The 23,779-nt window shown below is 35.5% G+C and overlaps 2 protein-coding genes across 3 annotated transcripts in view; one reads left to right on the forward strand and one right to left on the reverse strand.

Annotated features, from left to right (window-relative positions):
- LOC134845213 (uncharacterized) overlaps nt 1–15,830 on the reverse strand; it is a 32,999-nt gene extending 17,169 nt beyond the window's left edge. For both annotated transcript variants that reach the window (XM_063862125.1, XM_063862116.1), the window contains exon 1: nt 15,365–15,830. In XM_063862125.1, coding sequence (XP_063718195.1) covers nt 15,365–15,749 — 385 coding nt within the window. In that variant the 5' untranslated portion in view covers nt 15,750–15,830. The remainder of the gene's footprint in view (nt 1–15,364) is intronic.
- Nucleotides 15,831–16,621: 791 nt separating this feature from the next.
- The window catches only part of LOC134845224 (coiled-coil domain-containing protein 113-like), a 139,264-nt gene continuing 132,106 nt past the window's right edge, over nt 16,622–23,779 (forward strand). The window contains exon 1 of the mRNA XM_063862138.1: nt 16,622–16,646. The gene's annotated coding sequence lies outside the window, so the exon portion shown is untranslated. The remainder of the gene's footprint in view (nt 16,647–23,779) is intronic.

Consider the following 23,779-nt stretch of genomic DNA (forward strand, 5'->3'; position numbering starts at 1 on the left):
AAATAGGGAATTGAGATATATTGCATTTAGAACAATTTTTAGTGATTAGCCTTTAGCGAGAATAATAACGGGTTTGATGGAGGTATTTCCTTTGAGTTGTTCTTTGTTTACTGGTGAGATAATTTTGTATTGTTCAAGAATTTCTAGGAGTCTGTTTACTTTATCTGGGTAATGAATTGATACTTTACTTGCGTGTTGTTTCTTGAAATTTGCCTGAGCTTTAAGTGGAAGCTGCATGGTGAAAGTATTTTTTCAACATCAAATTTAGATGTAGCAAATCATGGGATATTTTAATAAAAATTCTGCTACTTTTTTCAAATTCTTCCTGATTGATTTGAGAATGTTGAAAATTGAACATGGCTAAAAAAATTGTTGTTCATTAAGATAATTTGAGATTTGAAATGTTAGTTCAAAAAAAGGCGTTTTTGTGAAAAAACGAGTTTCTTTTTGAGTCATCTGAGTTTCTTTTTGAGTCATTAGTAATATTATTAACAGATAGTTCTTCATTAAGAATTGTTGATTGACAAATACCTAGTAATTTTAAAATACTGTTTATTCTGAATGCTTGTTCTTGTGTCGGGTGAAATGTTGCATTTGTTTCGCAATAGCCTTAAAATCCCAATGGAAGTAAAATTTTGTATGGTGAATTGTTGTATACATGTAGGGATAGTACATCTGTGATTGTGTTTTTAGCGTACTTGATAGATGAAATCCTTAAGATAAAAAATTAAGAATTGGTTTGATTTCAAGATGAGACGTTAATAGCTTTTGTTTATTTTGATCAGTATTATATTGATGTACTTGATTGATAGAAAAATTATATTTATGTCCTCTTAGTGGTTTCAGCTGTTTTCTTTGAGAAAAAAGGGGGGTTGCTTAATCTTTGGAAAAAGTTTAGAGATGTATTACTTAGTTTTGTATATTTGTCTTCGATATATAATTTACTATTTATGTCTGTTATGTGGAATATGTCTGTTATGTAGAGTATTTGCTTGAAGGGTTTATGTAAAAAATTTTTTTGTTCCATTGTTCGAAATGTGATGAGAAAAAATTGAAATTTTCCATAGTTTAATAGACTTCGGCCTTGTGCAGTGGCTATTTTACTCACGGTTTTGGAAGACGAAAGTTTTGGATGTAGAATTTGAATCTCATTCCTGTAGGGATATTACTAATGTTTGATTCTGTGCCAGAATCAAATTAAAAATATATATTCAAGACCTGGTGATTGCAAAAGTTTGTTTTTCGGGCTTTCTAAGAGAAGTGGGATTGTCCAAGTTTTTTCTTTTGGTGGTGAGATTTTATTTTGTCGAATTTTGGTATATTTTGTTCAAATTGGAGTTGGTTTCAATTACACGTGGAGTGTATTTTGTTGTTTCTTGATTACTATCTGGTTCTTGAACAATAGAATTAAATATTTCATTTTGGTAACAATTCGATTCAGATGAAGTTTCACATTCAATTTCTACTTTAAGCATGTTAAAATGACGTTTTGGTGTACTGCTTCTATAGTTTTGATTTTGTTAGAATATTGAGAATAATTTCGATGCGGTGACAGAGAATAAAATCTTGATCTGTATTGATAGTTGTTGTTTCTGTTTCTAGAATTATCACGGGATCTGTTGTTATAATTATTATAATACGGTCTCTTGTTGAGTAGTTTTGTGAAGTGATTTTCCTGAGCTATTGTTACTTTGAAGATTTATGTTTGGTCGACTTTGATCTTTTTTCATGCATTGATAAAATTATTGGCTTGGTTCTCTGTGTTTTTGTGGTCTCTTTAAGTAGTCTTGTTGTTTTTGTCTGCATTCAGCCATGCTATGACCATATCTGCGAAAATAGTCACAATATTTTTTGAACGATGGTTTGCCTTTGAAATTCGGATTCTTTTCATAATTTTTTAAAATTTGAGTAATTTTTTCTGCTAGTTCATTATCAGAGTCTTGGATATTAATAATTTGTGAAGTTGTTGTTTGAACGTTGTTTACATATTAAAGTTTCAAATTTTCGGTTTCTTCCATTTCGTTGAGATTTCAGCTTGTTCTAGTTTATCTACTAGCTTTCGAAAATCTATATCGGTTTCTCGGATTGATGATGGTTGTGATGCTCTCTTTTTTATTGCAATTTTGGGTAATTGTGGTGTTAGAGTCATCATTAAAATTTCGTTCATTTTCGTGTTTTTTGAATCATATGTATTGAGAGATGAAGCTTTTCGTACTAGGGTTTCAATTGTTACTGCGAGTTGCTTTATTATTTCGTTTGGAAATGTGCGAGTTTCGTTGCACAAAACTCTTTGATGTTGTTTGTTTCTTTCAGAGTCGAACATTTTTGAAAATTCCTGAGTGAATCGTTTCCAATCAGATTGAATTCTATAGGTGAAACTGAAAACCATTTTGAGCTGCGCCGTCAAGGGTGGTTTGAATTCATGCAGTGCGCCTATGTATCCAATTCTGATGGAGTGGTGTATTTATTGGTTCTGGACCTATGTTTAAAATTAAATTTGATATAACTGCATTTAGGTAGTCTTCTACCGAGTATTCAGGGTCTGTTCCTGGTAACACCATGGGTGTAATATTAGATGGGATAGATGATCCACCCATAAGGTATGGATTCATTGTCAATATAAGTGATTCTGCTGTTTGGTAGTTGGGTAAAATTTGTAAGTTTGGTTTTTGTAATTTCGTGTTGTAAATAATATGGTAATGGAATTTCATTTTGCTTTGGATTGGTAACCTTGAGTATTTAAATGGTTTTGTGATTGCATGTTATAATTTGATTGTGCATTTGATTTTTCTGTAAATAGAAAAATTATTGGTTTATGATCTGTGAATAAGACTATTGGATGTTTTGATCCAAGGATTAGGAATTCATATTCTGTTATTTATACAATTTTGCTGTACATTCTCTCATAAGGGTAGAGAGTAAGTTCTGCTTGTGTTAAAAGTCTTGAATTTGATGATATGAGATTCATTGGGTTGCTTATTTTAAGGTTTGCGAAAAATCATATATGTGATTTGCGAAGATAATTCTATTTGCGTGTTTTTGTTTATTAGATTGCCGTAATTTAGTTATTGGTCTATATGTTTGATAATCCATATGAGAGTATTTTGGAACAACGGATGGTTTGACTGTTGATTGTAGTGTTGTTTACGGGAAGGGGGTATTTTTATTATGTGGTGTTGTGTGTTGGGTGAATTGAGGAAAACTTTGTTATTTTGTTGTAGGTATTGTTTCTACTACTTCTTCATTTACAAAGTGTGATGAGGTTTGAATAACCTGTTGTGCCAGATTTCTAGTACCACTGAGGGTTTCCTGTGTGTTTATAAATCATGAACTTAAACTATTTTTACTTGTCCTATCATTAAATATTGTGTTTTAAGTTTAAGGTGTTGCATCAATGGTGATTGGAGTTACTCTTACGTTGCCGCACTTGAAATATTGTTAGGGATACTGAAAAAAATTAGACCAATTATGGTCCCATTTATAATCTGTTTTGTCTGCTATATTGTTCCATCGTCTGAAGTTTGAGGTCGAAAACTTTTTCTTGCTGTTGAGATTAGGTCTAAATTGAGTACAAAATGGTCCATTATGAACCATGCTAGGATTCTTTGTAGATCAACTTTTACTTTTTGTGATATTTCGCTATCGGTGAGTGTTTCACAAAATGAATCTAAAAATCGCGAATAAAGGTTGATTTTTTGTTTTTCTATTGCATATAGAGATGTTTGAGGTGGTGATACATTTAAGATTTCGTTTGATTCTAATATAGAAATGAAACTATGAAGGATAGAAAAATAATAATTATTATTCTGGAAGTTGTTCAAATTCTTGCTGATTGATTTGAGAGCTGATTGTTGAAAATTGAACATTGCTAAAAAATTTTGTTTATTAGTATATTTTGAGATTTGAAATGTTAGTTTTAAATAGGGGGTTTTTGTGAAATAATCCGTGTTTCTTTTTAAGTCATTAGTAATATTATTAATAGATAGTTCTTCAGTAAGAATTGTTGATTGACAAATACCTAGTAATTTTAAAACATTTTTTCATTCTGAAAGCTCGTTCTTGTGTCGCGTGAAATGTTGCATTTGTTTGGCAATAGCCTTAGAGTCCTAAAGGAAGTGTAATTTTATATGGTGAATTGTTGTTTACAAGTAGGGATAGTACATCTTTTTTGTACTTTAAGCGTAATTGATAGATGAAATCGTTACTCTAAAAAATTAATGAATTGGTTTGAATTCAAGATCAGACATTAATAGCTTTTGTTTATTTGGATCATTATCACATTGATGTACTTGATTAAGAGAAAAAGTTTTTACATGTCCTCTTAGTGGTTTCAGATGTCTTCTTTGTTGATTAGATATAGGGTAAAACTTGAGAAAAATAGGGGTTGCTTATTTAACCTTTGGAAGAAGGTTAGAGACGTATCACTTAGTTTTGTATATTTGTCTTTGAAATATAATTTACTATTTAAGATGTTTATACTTGGGATATATTTAGTAATAAATGGTATTCCAACGATATTGTGTTTTATGTCTGTTATGTGGAATACTTGCTTGAAGGGTTCATGTAAAAGTTTGTTTTGTTCCATTGTTCGAAATGCGATGAGAAAATAATGAATTTTTCCATAGTTTAATAGACTTGTGCCTTGTGCAGTGGCTATTTTACTCAAGGTTTTGGAAGGCGAAAGTGTTGGATGGATGTAGAATTTGAATCTCATTCCGGCAGGGATATTACTAATGTTTGATTCTGCGCCAGAATCAAATAAAAAATCTATTTCAAGATCTGGTGATTGAAAATTTCTGTTTTTCGGGCTTTCTAAGAAGTGGGATTGTCAAGTTGTTTTTTTTTGGTGCTGAGATTTTATTTTATTGTATTTTGGTATATACTGTTCAAATTGGAGTTAGTTTTAATTACACGTGGAGTGTATTTTGTTGTTTCTTGAATATTATCTGGTTCTTGAAGATTAGAATTAAAAAATTCATTTTGGTAATAATTCGATTCAGTTGAATTCTTATAATTACTTTCTTCTTTAAGCATGTTAATAATGATTTTTTGGTGTACTGCTTGTATTGTTTTGATTTTGCGTGTTAGAATATTGAGAATTATTTCATTATGGTGACAGAGAATAAAATCTTGATCTGTATTGATAGTTGTTTTTTTTTTTGTTTCTAGAATTATCACGAGATCTATTGTTAGAATATTATTATGATATGGTCTATTGTTGAGTAATTTTGTGATCTATCATTCGAATAATTTCGATTTCTACTATTTGAAGAGTTTCGATTTCGATTATTCGAAAAACTTCTTGAACGATCATTGGAATAGTATCCAATCCGAGAGTTTGAGTCAATCGTTTCCAATCAGATTGAATTCTATAGGTGAAATTGAAAACCATTTTTGGGCTACGCCGTCAAGGGTGGTTTGAATTGATGCGGTGCACCTATGTATCCAATTCTGATGAAGTGGTGTATTTATTGGTTCCGGACCTATGTTTAAAATTAAATTAAACTTCATTTAGGTAGTCTTCTACTGATTATTCAGGGTCTGTTTCTGTGAACACCATGAGTGTAATATTAGATGTGATAGATGATCCACCCATAAGGTACGGATTCATTGTCATTTTTGGGTGAATAGAAAAATCATTGGTTTATGATCTGTGAATAAGACTTTTGGATCTTTTGATCCAAGGATTAGGAATTCATATTCTGTTAATCTATACATTTTTGCTGTATATTCGCTCATAGGGGTAGAGAGTAAGTTCTCCTTGCGTGAAAAGTCTTGAATTTTCTGATATGAGATTCATTGGTTTGCTAATTTTAATGTTTGCAACAAATCATAAATGTGAATTGCGAAATTAATTCTATTTGCGTGTTTTTGTTTATTAGATTGCCGTAATTTAGTTATTGGTCTATATGTTTGATAATCCATATGAGAGTATTTTTGAACAACGGATGGTTTGATTGTTGATTGTAGTGTTGCTTATGGGAAGGGGGTATTTTAATTATGTGGTGCTGTGTGTGTTGGGTGAATTGGGGAAATACTTTGTTATTTTATTTTAGGTTTTGTTTCTACTATTTCTTCGTTTACAAAGTGTGATGAGGTTTGAATATCCTGTTGTGTCCAGATTTCTAGTACCACTAAGGGTTTCCTGTGTGTTTATAAATCTTGAACTTGAACTATTATTACTTGTCCTATCATTAAAAATTGTGTTATAATTTAAAGGTGTTACATCAATGGTGAATGGAGTTACTCTTAGGTTACCGCACTTGAAATACCGTTAGGGATGTTGAAAAAAATGAGACCATTCAGGGTCCCGATTATAAACTGTTTTTTTTTCTGCTATATTGTTTCATCGTCTGAAGTTTGAGGTCGAAAACTTTTTCTTGCTGTTGAGAGTAAGTCTAAATTGAGTACAAAATAGTCTATTATGAACCATGTAACGATTCTTTGTAGATCAACTTCTACTATTTGTGATATTTCATTATCGGTGAGTGTTTTACGAATTGAATCTAAAAATTGCGAATAAAGGTTGATTTCTTGTTTTACTACTGCATGTAGAGATGTTTGAGGTGGTGATACATTATATAATTCGTTTGATTCTAATATAAAATTGTAACTTTGAATGATAGAAAAAACATCATTTGTGAAAATGGAGTTTGCTCTTTGTGAGCTTTGATGTTGAATACTCTTGATATAATCTATTAAAACTTTTGAGAAATCTAGGTCTATGTCATCTGTTTGTATTCGGTGTGGTGTTTGATTGGTCTGTGGTGGTAAATATTCCGTAATGTGAAGTGATATTACTGATACCATGTTGATAGTAATCGAGTACTTGTCTTCCAATTTTTTCAGGAAATTCTTGTTTTCATGGGCTATTTCCTTTTTCGCACAAATTTGTTATTAGATTATGGCAAAGTTGTACTTGTCCTCTAGCGATATCGTTTTGTGGGTGAAAGAAAAAGGAAAGAATAAAATCATCGTCAAAATTTTCCTCGTATTGAATCATTTTTTGTGCTGTAATACGGTTAATGTGTAACTTCCAATATGTCTAATCGGTTGATTCCAATTCTGGAGTCGTACTGGTTTAAGAAAATATGAATTTTTTTATTCCGCGCTTAACTTTTATAGATCATGGTGTTCTAGATTCTTTTTTATTACTATTATTGCCTTCTTTCTTTTTTGTTTTTTCGATATAAAATATCTTATATTTTGTCTATGTGGTGTAATTACAAGATCGTATCTTTCGTTTTGAATTAAGCATTTGTGGAGTACTATGGTTTGTTCATTTCCTAAACCTAAACTATCTTTTGACGGAGGTGTTAGAATGATGGTTGTAAAATCCAGGGGTTAGGCTTTTAGTCCTTACGAGTTTTGTGAGGTTATCCTGACTTGGGACATAAATTGCCGAGTATAGACGGGTTGGAGATAAAGTATATCAATTCGTTCGAATGATGTTGTACTTTCTCGGTGGCTTATGTCAAGAAGGACTAACTTAATCTTACTTAGGGTTGTGATTTTGTGATCGAGGGTCGGAGAATAGTAAAACAATCCACAACGTTCAGGTATAATTAGATCACAAGTAGATCGTTGTACTATTATAAATCTTACTAAGTTTTATGATGTGTTTTAACCTGGGTCAGGTACGAAGAGGGACTCAAGTGAAGGATGAGTAACCAAGTTCTTCACTGTTTATCTTAATTAGAATGGTTAGTTTTTGAAAAGTTTCTATTAGTCCTGGGTCGTTTATAAGGTTTGGAGAGTGAATCAACGTTTGAGGTCGTTAGACACTTTTATCTAGAAGGTTGGGGGAACAAAATTGTTCTGGTTGCTATAAGGGAAGCCTTGAGGATCAAATTATTTTAAATTGAATGAATTGGAATTTAGAATTAATTTAAAATTTAAAGATCCAAGGATAGCCTTGATGACCTGGTTTAGGGGAAATTTAAGTTATTACAAAGCAAGAATAGTCCTTGTTAATATCTAAGTTTTAAGTTTAAGTTCAGTAAAACTTTTAAAAAAATTAGAAAGAATTGATTTAAAGATAAACAATTTAAATGATATTAGTTTTTGAATAATTATGGTTATGTTTTAGACAATGAAACAAGGATGAGAATGGAACAAATGTGAAAGTGTGAAAAGATTAGGTCCCATAAGAAGCGTGGAACTTTGATATACTTAAATAAAACTAACTTTAATTTTATTGCTGACTAATTTTTGTATTTTTTATCAATAAACTTTAACTTCACTTAAGTTTTGAAACTACTGCAGTTTTGATGAAAGGAACGACTCGTGTATCTTTTCATCAGTAGTTATTATGCTTATATAATATGGCTATACAACATCAACAAGTATACAGCTTGGAAGTAAATCTTATTGCTCCAAATAATTTTTATTTCATGTTAGAGAATGAAAATCTACTGCATTGAGAACTTTGAAGAGAAATACTCATTGCAGTTTGCGTTGTTTCACGATTTAGAAGCTTGGTCTGTTGTTCAGTTTTTGAGCTAGTGTTGTGTTTGTCGTATCGTTTGAAATATTGTAGTAGCCGTATTAAGACGTGGAGACATACTTATCCAGTTGTCTATGCTATCTATTATTTTGCAATGTATTTTTTATCTTATTTCTATTTCTAATTAGCTAAATCTGAGTTAGTTAATAGGTCTTGTCCGAGATTTTTGGTCGCACCTGATGAGTTATTTACCGGGCGAGTTCACTCATTTCAGACAAGGTACATCGTCTGCTCGTCACGCTATCTTATTTTCGACAGGATAGATTCGTGCAACTTCTTAGTCTGATACCAATCTTAATCTTACTCTTATATCTCTTAGTCTCAATAGATCTAACGTATACTGGTTTTTGCGAGTTAGATATCAGGAATTATCTCGAAGGAGAACATCTGTCTTCTAAGTTATATTAATTTTGTTCTGGTGCTCAAACTATGAATAGTTTCAGCGTAACAAATAATTGTAAGTGTTAGTTATGGATCATGATTGGTTAGTTAGAAATATTATATTGAGATAGTTTTATCAATAATATAATTGTTTATAAATACTAGTTTTAAATTGGTTTCATAACGTTTCATTTATCTTTAATATAAGATCTTCAACTTCGTTACTAATTTTCGTAACTAATTCTTCAGAATACTAGCCTCGTTGTATCGTCATTTTCGTTTCTTTCTTGTTAGGAGCTCAGTGCTGGAATATTTATCGAAGTTGAATAAAAGGCAATTTTCGTTGCTCCAATTGATTAGGTTATCCAAATCTAATGTTAGACTGTTTAAGTCTAATCCGCTATGAACTAGTTTTAGATCATCTGCGGGAGATGATTACGTATAGAAGAAAAATAAGTGAGCCGATGACTTACCCTTGAGAAACTCTCGAATGAATATTTCTCCCAGCATATAGCACTGAATAGATTCTAATTCTTTTCGCTCTTTTAAATAGACAGCCGAGAGTTAAAAGGAATAATTCTTCGGGTATTTCAAGGTGCAAAAGCTTCTTTAAAAAATTAGTTTTTATTTTGGCCTAACGCTTTTGAAAAATCTATGAGAAGTAAATTCATGTTTTCTGGACAAACAATTTTGTCATATATCTTCGAAATATTTAAAATCAGTAGAAGAATGATAGATTTTTCAGGCAAGAAGGCAACTTCACTTTTAGTTTCTGCGGTTTGAATTCGTTGCTTTTAGCCCAAGCTGTTTTCAATTCAGGTGGCGAGCTTCCTTGGTATTCCAGGATATCGTTGTTTTTATTCAAATTCTTTCAAACAGACAGAATTTGGCCTCAACTTCTTTCTTAATTTTGGTTCTTAAATCGGCAATGGTTTTTTATTGTCCGTTTCCTTTTTAATATCTAAATTCTTAAAACACAACCAAATTACGCCTGGTTTTTAGCTAATGATGTTAGTTGCGACTCCAGAGCTGTTTTTAGCAGGGAACCAGGTATCACATTGAAAGCAAGGCAGGGACCGTTGCATGCTGAATTACACTCACCGCACAATTTTTAGTCGATTGATTGATTTGAGCCATGTTAAGGAGTAAAAATAACCCCCCAAACCGTTAAGGATTTAGAGGCTTAGAATTAAGTACCCAAAAAATGCCCCTCGTAATCAATTAGAATTTATGGAGGCACCGATTCTGCTGTTGAGTTGACAACGCCCCTCCGTACCGCAGAAGTTTAGAGGCACAAACTTCAACAATCTAATTAAAACCAGAAAATGCCCCTCCTAGTCAATTAAGATTTTTGGAGGCACAAAAACAGGATTTGACTCAATTTGTTTGTAGATTCTTTTGCTTTCGTTTGCTTCGACGGCTTATAATTCTTTGTCTTGCTCTTCACCTTCCATTTTTAGTGCTTCTTCTTTCCCAATCTTTCTTTCCTTGGCTTGTTTAAGGCTTGATCAGTGGGGTCGTTAATTTATCATTTTATCTCCACACACAAACGAAAAAGCTTTAGTTCTAAATCAAATTAAGTGTGAGTTTCGGCTGGATCTTTCCAGACTGGGTCCATTTTACGTTTTCTACTCAAAATCAGCTTCTTCATTGCGTCAACTAAGGGAATACCAGTCCATTTTAGCTGCTCTGCGATTTTTATGGTTCCTTCTCATTGAAAATTCTCGTTCTGTTCTAACAACTTCAGGGAAAAAGAAATGGAGGAATCGGAGAAGCTTAGGGATACTACAGGATCGATATCGATTACTACGGTAGATTGTTATTGTAATACTCAATATTTCGTGCTAGATTACAATTTCATGGATTCTTCGAAGCCTTCTTTTCTTCAAGAGGTTCTGCAAAATCTTCCTTTTGTTTTTCGCTTTTCCGTTGAAGCTTACTCCTGGGATGGTGTAGCTTCTTCCGCATATGTATCTGCGGTCGTAAAACGGAATAAGCTTGAAAGTATGGTCCAGTGAACTCACGCCAATAATAAACTCAGTCCGGTCTCTGAAAACCCTTGAATCTTCGAGGGCTATCAATCCAGTTACCCGGTCTTTGAATACTGCACTAAAACCACAAGGATCAGTCCTATTCCTACTTTGCTCGAGTTCTGCGTCCATGATAGCAAACAATTTCAACGCACTTTGATCAGTGAAGCTACTTTCTTCTATGCTCCTCTCTTTTTATCAAGCTACATCAGTTATACCAACGAAAAAAATCAGCGCGGCCTATTAAAGAGTCTGAACTACGTTCAACAATTCTCAGGGAAAAAAATTCATGCTGTGCTAACGAAGCCAAAGAAGGAAAATAATACGAAGAGAAAAGATAGAACGAGAACTTTTTTTCAAAGGGAAATTTTTCAGTTAGCAAACAGAACAGGCCCCGGCCGGATTCAAACCCCATTCTTTCGTTATCCCAAGTATAGGCGTTACCTCTGCAATAAATTTGCAAAATTTACCGCTGAATTGAATTTAGAAATTTATTGTTCCATAAGATTCAGATCGGAAAATAGTTTGGCTGAATACATCTTTGTTCTGATTTAATAGCAAAATGAATGTTCCGATTGGATAAAAAAAAGCTGAACATCCAGAAAGAAGACAGTGCTGCGGGAACTAAGGTGACACACAATAAGCAGACAGAGGTTGATCTTAATCAGGAAAATGCCAGTGCTATTAAAAACAAGTCCTGGTCGGTCTCGGACCCGGTCATCCCACGCATTGGGGTTACATGTGCGAAATTTGTGAACGAAGTTTTCAACGAAAAAATATACAAGTACCCGATAACAAAACCCTTCCAAATCGCAAACGTAAGAAACCTGACAAAATGATTTAAATGACGAGCAGCTACCAATCCGTCTCCTCCGTTATTACCAGGTCCGCAAAGCACAAGCACATCATTCTATTCACTTTTCTCATCAATGCTTACAGGAACAACTTCCACCCCATATTCGGCCCACACAACTTGGGCTACACTAAGACCAGCCAATTCCCTCCAGCTGAAAGCTCCAGAAGCGAACAACTCTTTATCAATGCCCCTCCTTGTCAATTAAGATTTTTGGAGGCACAAAAACAGGATTTGACTAATTTTTTTTAGTAGTTTCTTTTGCTTTCGTTTGCTTCGACGGCTTAAAATTCATTGTTTTGCTTTTCACCTTCCATTTGTGGTGCTTCTTTTTTCCCAATCTTTCTTTCTCTGCTTGTTTTTGGCTTGATCAGTGGGGTCGTTAATTTATCATTTTATCTCCACACAAACGAAAAAGCTTCAGTTCCGAAACAATTCAAGTGTGAGCTTCGGCTAGATCTTTCCAGACTGGGTCCATTTTACGTTTTCTACTCAAAATCAGCTTCTTCATTGCGTCAACTAAGGGAATCCCAGTCCATTTTAGCTGCTCTGCGATTTTTATGGTTCCTTCTCATTGAAAATTCTCGTTCTGTTCTAACAACTTCAGGGAAAAAGAAATGGAGGAATCGGAGAAGCTTAGGGATACTACAGGATCGATATCGATTACTACGCTAGATTGTTATTGTAATACTCAATATTTCGTGCTAGATTACAATTTCATGGATTCTTCGAAGCCTTCTTTTCTTCAAGAGGTTCTGCAAAATCTTCCTTTTGTTTTTCGCTTTTCCGTTGAAGCTTACTCCTGGGATGGTGTAGCTTCTTCCGCATATGTATCTGCGGTCGTAAAACGGAATAAGCTTGAAAGTATGGTCCAGTGAACTCACGCCAATAATAAACTCAGTCCGGTCTCTGAAAACCCTTGAATCTTCGAGGGCTATCAATCCAGTTACCCGGTCTTTGAATACTGCACTAAAACCACAAGGATCAGTCCTATTCCTACTTTGCTCGAGTTCTGCGTCCATGATAGCAAACAATTTCAACGCACTTTGATCAGTGAAGCTACTTTCTTCTATGCTCCTCTCTTTTTATCAAGCTACATCAGTTATACCAACGAAAAAAATCAGCGCGGCCTATTAAAGAGTCTGAACTACGTTCAACAATTCTCAGGGAAAAAATTCATGCTGTGCTAACGAAGCCAAAGAAGGAAAATAATACGAAGAGAAAAGATAGAACGAGAACTTTTTTTCAAAGGGAAATTTTTCAGTTAGCAAACAGAACAGGCCCCGGCCGGATTCAAACCCCATTCTTTCGTTATCCCAAGTATAGGCGTTACCTCTGCAATAAATTTGCAAAATTTACCGCTGAATTGAATTTAGAAATTTATTGTTCCATAAGATTCAGATCGGAAAATAGTTTGGCTGAATACATCTTTGTTCTGATTTAATAGCAAAATGAATGTTCCGATTGGATAAAAAAAAGCTGAACATCCAGAAAGAAGACAGTGCTGCGGGAACTAAGGTGACACACAATAAGCAGACAGAGGTTGATCTTAATCAGGAAAATGCCAGTGCTATTAAAAACAAGTCCTGGTCGGTCTCGGACCCGGTCATCCCACGCATTGGGGTTACATGTGCGAAATTTGTGAACGAAGTTTTCAACGAAAAAATATACAAGTACCCGATAACAAAACCCTTCCAAATCGCAAACGTAAGAAACCTGACAAAATGATTTAAATGACGAGCAGCTACCAATCCGTCTCCTCCGTTATTACCAGGTCCGCAAAGCACAAGCACATTATTCTATTCACTTTTCTCATCAATGCTTACAGGAACAACTTCCACCCCATATTCGGCCCACACAACTTGGGCTACACTAAGACCAGCCAATTCCCTCCAGCTGAAAGCTCCAGAAGCGAACAACTCTTTATCAATGCCCCTCCTTGTCAATTAAGATTTTTGGAGGCACAAAAACAGGATTTGACTAATTTTTTCTAGTAATTTCTTTTGCTTTCGTTTGCTTCGACGGCTTAAAATTCATTGTTTTGCTTTTCACCTTCCATTTGTGGTGCTTCTTTTTTCCCAATCTTTCTTTCTCTGCTTGTTTTTGGCTTGATCAGTGGGGTCGTTAATTTATCATTTTATCTCCACACAAACGAAAAAGCTTCAGTTCCGAAACAATTCAAGTGTGAGCTTCGGCTAGATCTTTCCAGGCGGCGTCCATTTTACGTTTTCTACTCAAAATCAGCTTCCTCATTGCGTCAACTAAGGGAATCCCAGTCCTTTTTAGCTGCTCTAGGATGTTTATGGTTCCTTCTCGTTGAAAATACACTTTTGTAACAACTTTAGGAAAAAAGAAATGGAGTAATCGCAAAGCTTAGGGACACTACAGGGTCGATATCAATTATTAAGGTAGATTGTTATTGTAATATTATAAATTTCGTGCCAGATTACAATTTTATGGATTCTTCGAAGCCTTCATTTCTTCAAGAGGTTCTGCAAAATCTTCCCTTTTGATTTTCGCTTTTCCATTGAAGCTTACTCCTGGGATGGTGTAGCTGCTTCCGCAAATGTATCTGCGGTCGATAAACGGAATAAGCTTGAATGTATGGTCCGGTGAACTCACGATAACAATCAACGTAATAAACGCAGTCCGGTCTCTCAATAAACCCTTGAATCTTCGAGGGCTATCAATCCAGCTACCCGGTCTTTGAATACTTCACTAAAACCACATAAAAACACAAGGACCAGTCCTATTCCTACTTTGCTCGAGTTTTGCGTCCATGATCGCAAACAATTTCAACGCACTTTGATCAGTGAAGCTACTTTCTTCAATGCTCCTCTCTTTTATCACGCTACATCAGTTACACCAACGAAAAATTCAGCGCGACCTATTAAAGAGTCTGAACTACTTTCACCAACTCTTAAGAAAAATTCATGCTGTGATATCAAAGCCAAAGAAGGAAAATAATGTCCTTCGTTGCAGAATATCAGAAACGAAATCTTCGGTCCGAATCCTGACTACAATGTCCTACAGAAAGAACCCACCAAAGTCCTGAATTATCTTCGCCCACTGGGCAATTATGCCCTTCCAATCTGTGACGGGATCCACAGCAAACAACAAGGAAAATAATATGAAGAGAAAAAATAGAACGAGAACTTTTTATCAAGTGAAAATTTTTCAGTTAGCAAACAGAACAGGCCCTGGCCGGATTCAAACGCCATTCTTTCGTTATCCCAAGTATAGGCGTTACCTCTGCAAAAAATTTGCAAAATTTACCGCTGAATTGAATTTAGAAATTTATTGTTCCATAAGATTCAGATAGGAAAATAGTTCGGCCGAATACGTCTTTGTTCTGATTTAATAGCAAAATGAAGATGTTCCGACTGGATAAAAAAACTGAATATCCAGAAAAAAAGAGCTAGCTAGTGCTATAAATAGCCAGTGCTGTAAAAAAACAAGTCCTGGTCGGTCTCGGACCCGGTCAACCCAAGCATTGGGGTTACATGTGCGAATTATGTGAACGAAGTTTTCAACGAGAATTATACAAGTACCCGGTAACAAAACCCTTGCAAATCGCAAACGTAAACAACCTACCAAAATGATTTAAATGGCGAGCAGCTACCAATCCGTCTCCTCCGTTATTACCAGGTCCGCAAAGCACAAGCACATTATTATCTTCACTTCTTTCATCAATGCTTATAGGAACAACTTTCACCCCATATTCGGCCCACACAACTTGGGCTACACTAAGACCAGCCAATTCCATCAACTGGTCCACGCTGAAAGCTCCAGAAGCGAACAACTCTTCATCAATATTCTGAGCTTCAATAGCAGTTAGGTGCTTTACATTTTTTTTCGCAGCACACATAGATATGGTTGAAAATGAGTGCCGGCACTGCCCAGTACAAATTGATCGAATGAAAATATGGGCTACAATTTTCTTTAGTATACTGCCTGGCCGCACTAGATTGACCCTCATAACATTTTATCAATTTTTAGAAATCGAAAGCAACGATTACCACATTTTTTTCATTGGAGAAAGAGACAACCAATTACACATGGTTCTGAAAGGCACAAATATTAACATAGGTTTTTTTTTAAATCGGAAATTATCATGGTAACTGAAGTTACTACACTAGCCCATCATCATTTCGCCCAATCAAAAAACCATAGGAATTCCATAAATTAGTGAAAAGTAAAGGAAAGTGTAAGGTGTACTTCGAGGGAGACTCTCTCTGCAAGAAAACTACCTGATCTGGGTCCTTGGTATATGTGCTCAAGTCTTTCAAGGCTTAATTTTTTTTTTTAGAAGAAGGAATAAACTTTATTAGTGAATGATACTACATATAAAAGTGAAATTTTGAGTTTGCGTAATTCAAGCTTTGAGTTAAATTGTTAATGTTCAGGAACGACATGTGTTGCAACGGCATTTGATGAAGAAAGTGCATGGATTGTCGAGATTGAAGGTTGATTGAAGTTGCTGTTTAAGGAAATTGAAGAGTATAGTCTTGGTTTGTGAGACTGTAGTTGTAGAGTTGATGTCGACTTTTGCTAAAACACTATTGACGCTATGAATTGTTCTTTGGAAAAAGCTCCCAAGGGAACAGAATTTGCGGGTAAGATTTGGTATCTTAAAATAGTGATAATATTGAGATATTGAGCTTTTAGATATTGATATTGATATTGAAATTTCATCCTATTTGATATTGATATTGAATGGAAGATATTGATATTGAGCTCAATATATTGATATTGTATTGAAATCCCTGCAGAGAATACCATTCTCTGACTGGATCTGTTACCCGGTCTCGATTCACTCGATTCACCCGGTCTCGATTCACTGTTACCAGTAATTGTTGTGATAAACTTATTAAATAGTTTTATATACGATGGTTAGAAAAGCTAAAGAAGAAGAAGGAGCAACACACTGGTTCAAATGTTCGATGGGCGACAGCTGTGGTGCGTGGGTTGAGGTTTGGATACCGAAGGTAGTGCCAAAGGACTTCCTTAAACTACCACTGTACTGCGGTTTTTGTGCCGCCGAAAAACTAGACAGTCAGGAGAAAGCAATCGAACAGTTACAGAACCAACTCCAAGCGTCTACCACCACTGTCGAAGCGCCTAAAAGCAACGCACCTTCATACAGCACATTATTACAAGGGGTTCGTAAGGAAGAGGCGGAGTCGAAACGGAAAGCGAAAAACGTCATTGTCTGTGGAGTCAAAAAGGCTGACGAACCGAAGGACAAAGAATTCATGCTGCAGCTGAGTGCAGACTTAGGAACAGATATTGACGTTACTAGTACAAAACGAATTGGTAAAGTGAACGAAAATGGAGAACAGTTGATACTTGTCTCCTTGACATCAGAGCTGCAAGCTCAAAACACCCTGAAACTGGCAAAAAAACTCAAGGAGTTCGAACATTACACAAATATTTACATCAATAAAGACTTGACAAAAAGCCAACAGCTTGAAAACAAAAAACTCAGAAGAATTGAAAGCTGTGCGACGGGAAGATCCCGATGGGGTTTATTTTATCAAGCACAACCGAGTTACAAAGAAAAATTGACTATCGGCACTGCTTTGGAACGTGGAGGGGCTGAAAACTTCACTTGAATTACAACCGAATGATTTTGTCACATCCCACGACTTTTTACTGTTAAGAGAGACTATGGACGCAAAGGACGCAGAAATAGCTGGTTTTACCTGTTATTCTTCGCCAGCAGTTAGTCATAATGTGGGAAGACCGTCAGGCGGTATCGCTATTGCGATCAGTAAAAACTTTCAAGCAAATAGCTGCATCATTTTTAGATCCCAACACGTTCTTATTGTGTAAGTCAAAAACTGCAAAATGAACTTTTTGTTATCGTATTTTCAACCTTGTACAAAACTAGAATATATCATTTTTGACATATCCGAAGGACTATCCAGAATCGACAAGGAAGAGCTTACAATCATTGCAGGAGATTTTAACTGTCGCCTGGATCGGGGCGAAAGAGGCACGGACTTATTGGATATCTTATGGGAATTAGGGTTTGCTTGTCTCAATAGCTCCCAGGCACCAAAATACTACTGCCATAATGGCCGCAGTGCCATTGATTTAGTGTTTACAAACAACCTACAATTAACTTCAGACAATGTGACTATCACAGATAATTCTGCTACAAAGCACTGCACCGTTGGATTCAAAGTTCACACCGACGTTGAAAGAGCTGACAGTAAGACTCCGCATATCAGAAAAATCGATCTGGAAAAGCTAGAATACAAACTTAAAATCCTCAGCACGCCGTGTGTCGAGTCGTTGGATCGATGGTACGGAAACTTCATCTCGGCATTTAGAGAGTCAATTCCAGCTGCCAAGAAACGGATCTCGAAGGTCTGGTTCGACAGAAGCTGTTGTTTGCTCCACGCAAAAGTGAAAAGACAATGAGATCTCTGCAGAAGACAAGAAAATACAGAAAATATTCGTGTGTTTGCATGTTACAAAAAAGAATTCAAAAAATTATGCCAATCTAAGAAACAGTCTCATGAGAAAACGAAAGAGGAACTTACCCTCAGCGTAGCAGAGTCTGACAAATCTCAGTTTTGGACCATACTTAAGACCAGATAACCACCGATCGCGCAATGCGCTGTTAGTTCTGACACCTGGTTCGATCACTTTGATAAACTTCTGAATGTTCCGTTATCGTACAACTTTTATCCTGAGAATGCTGAAATTACTGGTTATCATGATTATCAAACTTCATTGAGCGAGCGAATACCCGAAATGAGCAGTGAAATAAAATTAGCAGAAATAACACGTGTAGTAGCCAACTCACCCAATAAAAAAGCTGCTGGTCCCGACGGTATCACTAACGAAGTCTTGAAATCTTCTTTTGGGTTAGTATTTTCATTCCTTGTTACATTATTCAATATTTGTTTTACTAATGCTACATGTCCTGTTGTATGGCTAGATGCTTACTTAAAACCACTCTACAAAGGAAAAGGCGAAAAAACGGATCCAAATTCATATAGAGGTATATCTTTGCTTTCTTGTGTTTACAAATGTTATTCTGCTATTCTATACAATCGGTTAAGTAACTGGGTTGAGCTTCAAAAGTTACTTCCTGATACGCAGTATGGGTTTCGAAAGGGTAGGAGCACCATACTTGCCGCGAAAAAGCTAATTGAGTCAACTAGAAGAGGAATCCGTTCTAAGAAAAGGTATTACGTCTGCTATGTTGACTTCGAGAAGGCTTTTGACAAGCTTGACAGACAACTTCTATTCACCAAGCTTCAGAGAAATGGCGTCCCTGTACACTTCACTAAAGTTCTGTACAATCTTTATGTTCAAAATAATATCCAAGTATGCTCGGATGGGTATTTGTCCACCAAAATATCTCAGACTATTGGCGTTCCACAAGGCGATAAGTTGTCACCGCTGTTGTTTGCATTATTTTTAACAGATTTATCTGCAGAACTTGAAAGCACAGGCTGCTTCACGAGTTTTTACGCCAATGACTTAGCGATTGGGTCGACCGAAGTTGACAGTGTTTAAAACGCAATGTTTGTACTCGAAAAATATTGCCAGAGAAGCAGTCTCAGAGTGAATGTTGGCAAAACTAAGGTGATGAAACACAGAAATGGCGGAAGGCTGGCCAGGGCCGACCAATTATTTTTCAACAACACAGAAATTGAATTCAAGGATTCGTTTGAATACTTAGGCATAGTGCTATCCACTAAATTGACAGGTTCCAAGCACCTGGAACATCTCAAGAAAAAGCCTATGCTGCCTCTTGCTCTATACAATCCAAAGTCCAACTCAGAAAAATTTGTTTTAAGTCCTCGGTTAGACTCTATGAGAGCGTCATATTTTCATCTGCTTCTTATGCTCTCAATGTTTTCAGCGATGTGTTATCACAGAAGGAAAGAGACGAACACTTTACCAAAGTGGCTGGGTTTTATTTCAAGAAATGGATCGGAATAAGTATTTATAGCAGAACACACAAAAATTTGCATTTTTTGTTCAATAATGACTTTTTGGGCTTACAAAACTGTAGTCCTGCGCACAGGAGAGAAAGAGGTATTTTTTACAGCAATGGTTTTCATCATGTTTTATGACATAAAGAGCGCTGTTACGAATCTGCGGACGATAAGACATGTAGTTGCAAGTACTGCGGTTGTGTGATTATCTCAGATATGCACCTTAACACTTGTGTCGGTTTCTCAAAACACAGAACAATCCAGCAAAAAGTCAAGGAAATTTACAGGTTGACACTTGATCCATGAGCGGTACCGATATTGGAAGTGGAACTGAATAAAAACTTTTTTTTCCACTTTTTGTCTCAATGAGATGTTGAATTCACATATTATTTATTCACTAACAGTAACATAGTCATTAATATCGAAGTCGTAACAGTTATGTAACAGTTTGAAGAAGAGAAGACAATCAGTAAAAATAATTTGATAGCAAATAGGCAGTATGTTTAACATCACGAGACTGTCAGTATAATTAGTGGAACCAATTATCCACTTTACTGCCTTCTCTGGAATTTATCCAAATCACGTAGTTTTGATAAATTTGGGTACCAAATACAAGAGTTATAAAGTAAAATGGACCTCACACAAGAAATGTACAATTGAAGCTTAGTTTTAACAGGTGAGTTGAAAGGATCAGTACGCTTTAAATAATGAAAACACTTTGTGGCTTTACCAAGTTTCGCAGAAACATGGTGATTCCAAGACAAAGTAGGCGAGATATAAATACCCAAGTCTTTGATATGATCAACAGAGCATATTTCTGACCCGTTAAGATAAAGGTTGAAAATAAAGCTATTGTTTGTAATGAATTTAGTTTTGTCCGGATGGAAATCAAGATCGTTTTGGGTTACCCAGTTCTCTACCGAATCTAAATCAGACTGAAAATTGTCATGATAGTTGTCTCGATAAAGCAGTTTCAGGTCAAATAAAGACGGCGAGGAATACTTGACAACATCCGGGAGGTCATTGATATAAATAAGGAATAAAAATGGTCCTAAAATGCTTCCTTGTGGTACACCGGTAGAGATGTAACCTTTGTAAGATAGAATATTGTTAATACGTACTCTTTGTGAGCCATTGGAAAGATAAGATGAAATTAGCATGATAAAATTTTTGTCAAAACTAAAAGAAGACAGCTTGTTCAGCAACTGTTTGTTTGACACAGAGTCAAAAGCCTTTTGAATGTCAAAATATACAGAACAGAACTTTTCATTGGCATCAATACATTTGTAAATATTTTCAACATATTCCAACGTGCTGCGCTTTTTAACAAAGCCATGCTGTCTACGAGAAAGTTTGTGTCGAACATTAGAATAAATGAAATTAAAAAGCAGTTTTTCCAAGCAAAGCGATAAGCGCGGTAAAATACTAATTTCACGATAATTTGTAATGTCAGATTTTGGCCCGGACTTATGAAAAGGCATGATAAACGCCTCTTTCCAAAAATCGGGCCAAATACAGCAGGTAACAATTTGACTGAATAGAAGATATACCATAGGCGTGAGTGCATCAGCATTATATTTGAGAACAAATGGTGGAGTGCCATCAGCTGCAACTGCTGTGGTATCTGGTACCTTTTTAAGTAAACTATTTACATCACTTTCACCAAACGATAATTCGCGCAAGTTAATGGAAATATTATCAGAACAAACGTTATACGTAAACGTTTCGCTTTTGTACACAGAACAGAAAAAAATATTAAACAAATTGGCTTTGGTGTTATCAGTAGAAGTACATGAGGCTCCCAATTTAACAACAGAAGGAATTGGTGTGCTGCCAGAAAGTTTGTGAAGTAACTTGAAACAATCGTTAGTATCAAGTGAATGAAAAGAAGACAGTAATGTAATTTTGTCTAGCACAATCGAGTTATTCAAATCTCGTTGAAGATCAGACAACAATGTCGAATAGAGCAAATTGAGTTTCGCCAATTTACGCTTCTCAGTAGAGACTTTGTTACTGAGATGTACGGAATGGCTAGAAAAACAGAATGGTAACATAGATTTTTTCTTGCGTTTCAGGCAAATAGAAGTCTGAACCGACTTTATCATAGCATCATACCACGCAAGATAAAAATCAGTGGGAATCATTTGAAAATAAACTTGGAAAAGGCAATCAAATATAACTAAAGAATTCATGAAAACATCGATGTTAAAAGTGTTTTTAGAATAAATTGGAATGTCATTAGGAAAATCAGAAGTGATGCTTTCAGAATTAGACACATGGAAAATAACTGTAACAGGATAATGATCGGATGTAAAATGGTCTGGTTCCACATTCACTGATCACAGCTCAGGTTGATTTGTAACAAAAATATCTAGCGTGTTGCCGCTAATATGCGTCGGCTCAGTCACTAGTTGGACACAATTCAATGAATCGAAATTGTCGATCACAGACTGTGAACTAGCGGTAGTGGCAGAGTGAGATATCCAACACGCGTCTGGCATATTGAAATCACCAAAAATAGAAATAATACCACAGGGAAAATCATGCAGAAACTTTGAAGTGTATAACTCCAGACACTGAGATAAATGTGTGGATGATACTCTATAATTTGATGTGGCGGGGGATTATGAACCGATAAGATAAGGATTTGAGGATCTGTACTTAAGACAGTGCCGCAAGCAAAATCAAAATCAGGCAGTTCCAAGCCGCCAGGTTCAAACCATCACGCACAAGTATTGCAACTCCGCCGTGATTGCCATTTTTTCGGGCAGCTTGTTAATTTGTGTAATAACCTGTATCAGGTAAAATATTTGTGTCAATGGAGCTTAACCAAGTTTCGCATAAACACAACGTCCACACAACGCGTAATTTCCACGACAATGTCTTTGTGAAAGAGTTGTAAATTCCGAGTTTGCAGATCTTGCTTGGGATTTCCGCTATTGATTAATTCCCAGCGTTTCTTAAGAATTATTTTTTCCAATGCAAGTTCATCACTTGTTAGAGACTTCGATATAAACACTGGTGTACGAAATTCTTTGAGAAGTTGTGCTTTTTTCAGAATTTTGCTAGCAGTCCATTCATTGGAAAATTTCACCAAAACAGACCGAGGTCGTGTATTAGTGGATTTGAATTGACCCAAACGCTTAATTGAGGATACATTATATCGATCTCACTCATTCAAATGCTTAAGTACATCAGATACAAGGTTTTCATCAGACTCCATTCTTTTCAACTGTGTATTATCAGTTGGTTCAGGAAGGTTCTGAATGCGAATTTCAAGTTTGCGTTCAAGTTTCTCAGTAGATACTCTTGACTGAGTGTTAACAGCAGGTAAAATAGTAGATAAGTTGTCCTTCACTAATTTATCAACAGTATTAGGTAACTCTGAAAGAGCTTCCTTGATAGCATGTTGAACAGTATCATGAGAAACAGGTAAAGCTTTCTTTGATAAACAAATATTGCATCTGAATAACAGTAACTTAGCTTTAGTAATTTGCGGGATAAGATCAGGTGGTAGACCGCAACAGGCATTGTGAAACCACTCATCACAAATGTCGCACTGTATCCATTGTGATCCAGGTTCTCCAGTCTTCTTGCATTTCGCACAGTTTCCGCTATCCGTTGTGACAACATCCGTTGTGGATACTGAGACTGCACGTCTGGTTCGCATACTCAAAATATGAAACTATTTAATAAGTTTATCACAACAATTAGGCTAAAAAAACAATAATAATTAAATAAATATGCCGCAACAGGCATTGTGAAACCACTCATCACAAATGTCGCACTGTATCCATTGTGATCCAGGTTCTCCAATCTTCTTGCATTTCGCACAGTTTCCGCTATCCGTTGTGACAACATCCGTTGTGAATACTGAGTCTGCACGTCTGGTTCGCATACTCAAAATATGAAACTATTTAATAAGTTTATCACAACAATTAGGCTAAAAAAACCAATAATAATTAAATCAATAATAAATAAATAACTTCAAAGATTAGTGATAAAAAGAATGTCTTCAAACTTTTATTTGCATTTGTGAAAACTGCGG

This window comes from Symsagittifera roscoffensis, chromosome 1 (assembly GCF_963678635.1).
Source record: "Symsagittifera roscoffensis chromosome 1, txSymRosc1.1, whole genome shotgun sequence".
NCBI classification, from domain to species: Eukaryota; Metazoa; Xenacoelomorpha; order Acoela; family Convolutidae; genus Symsagittifera; species Symsagittifera roscoffensis.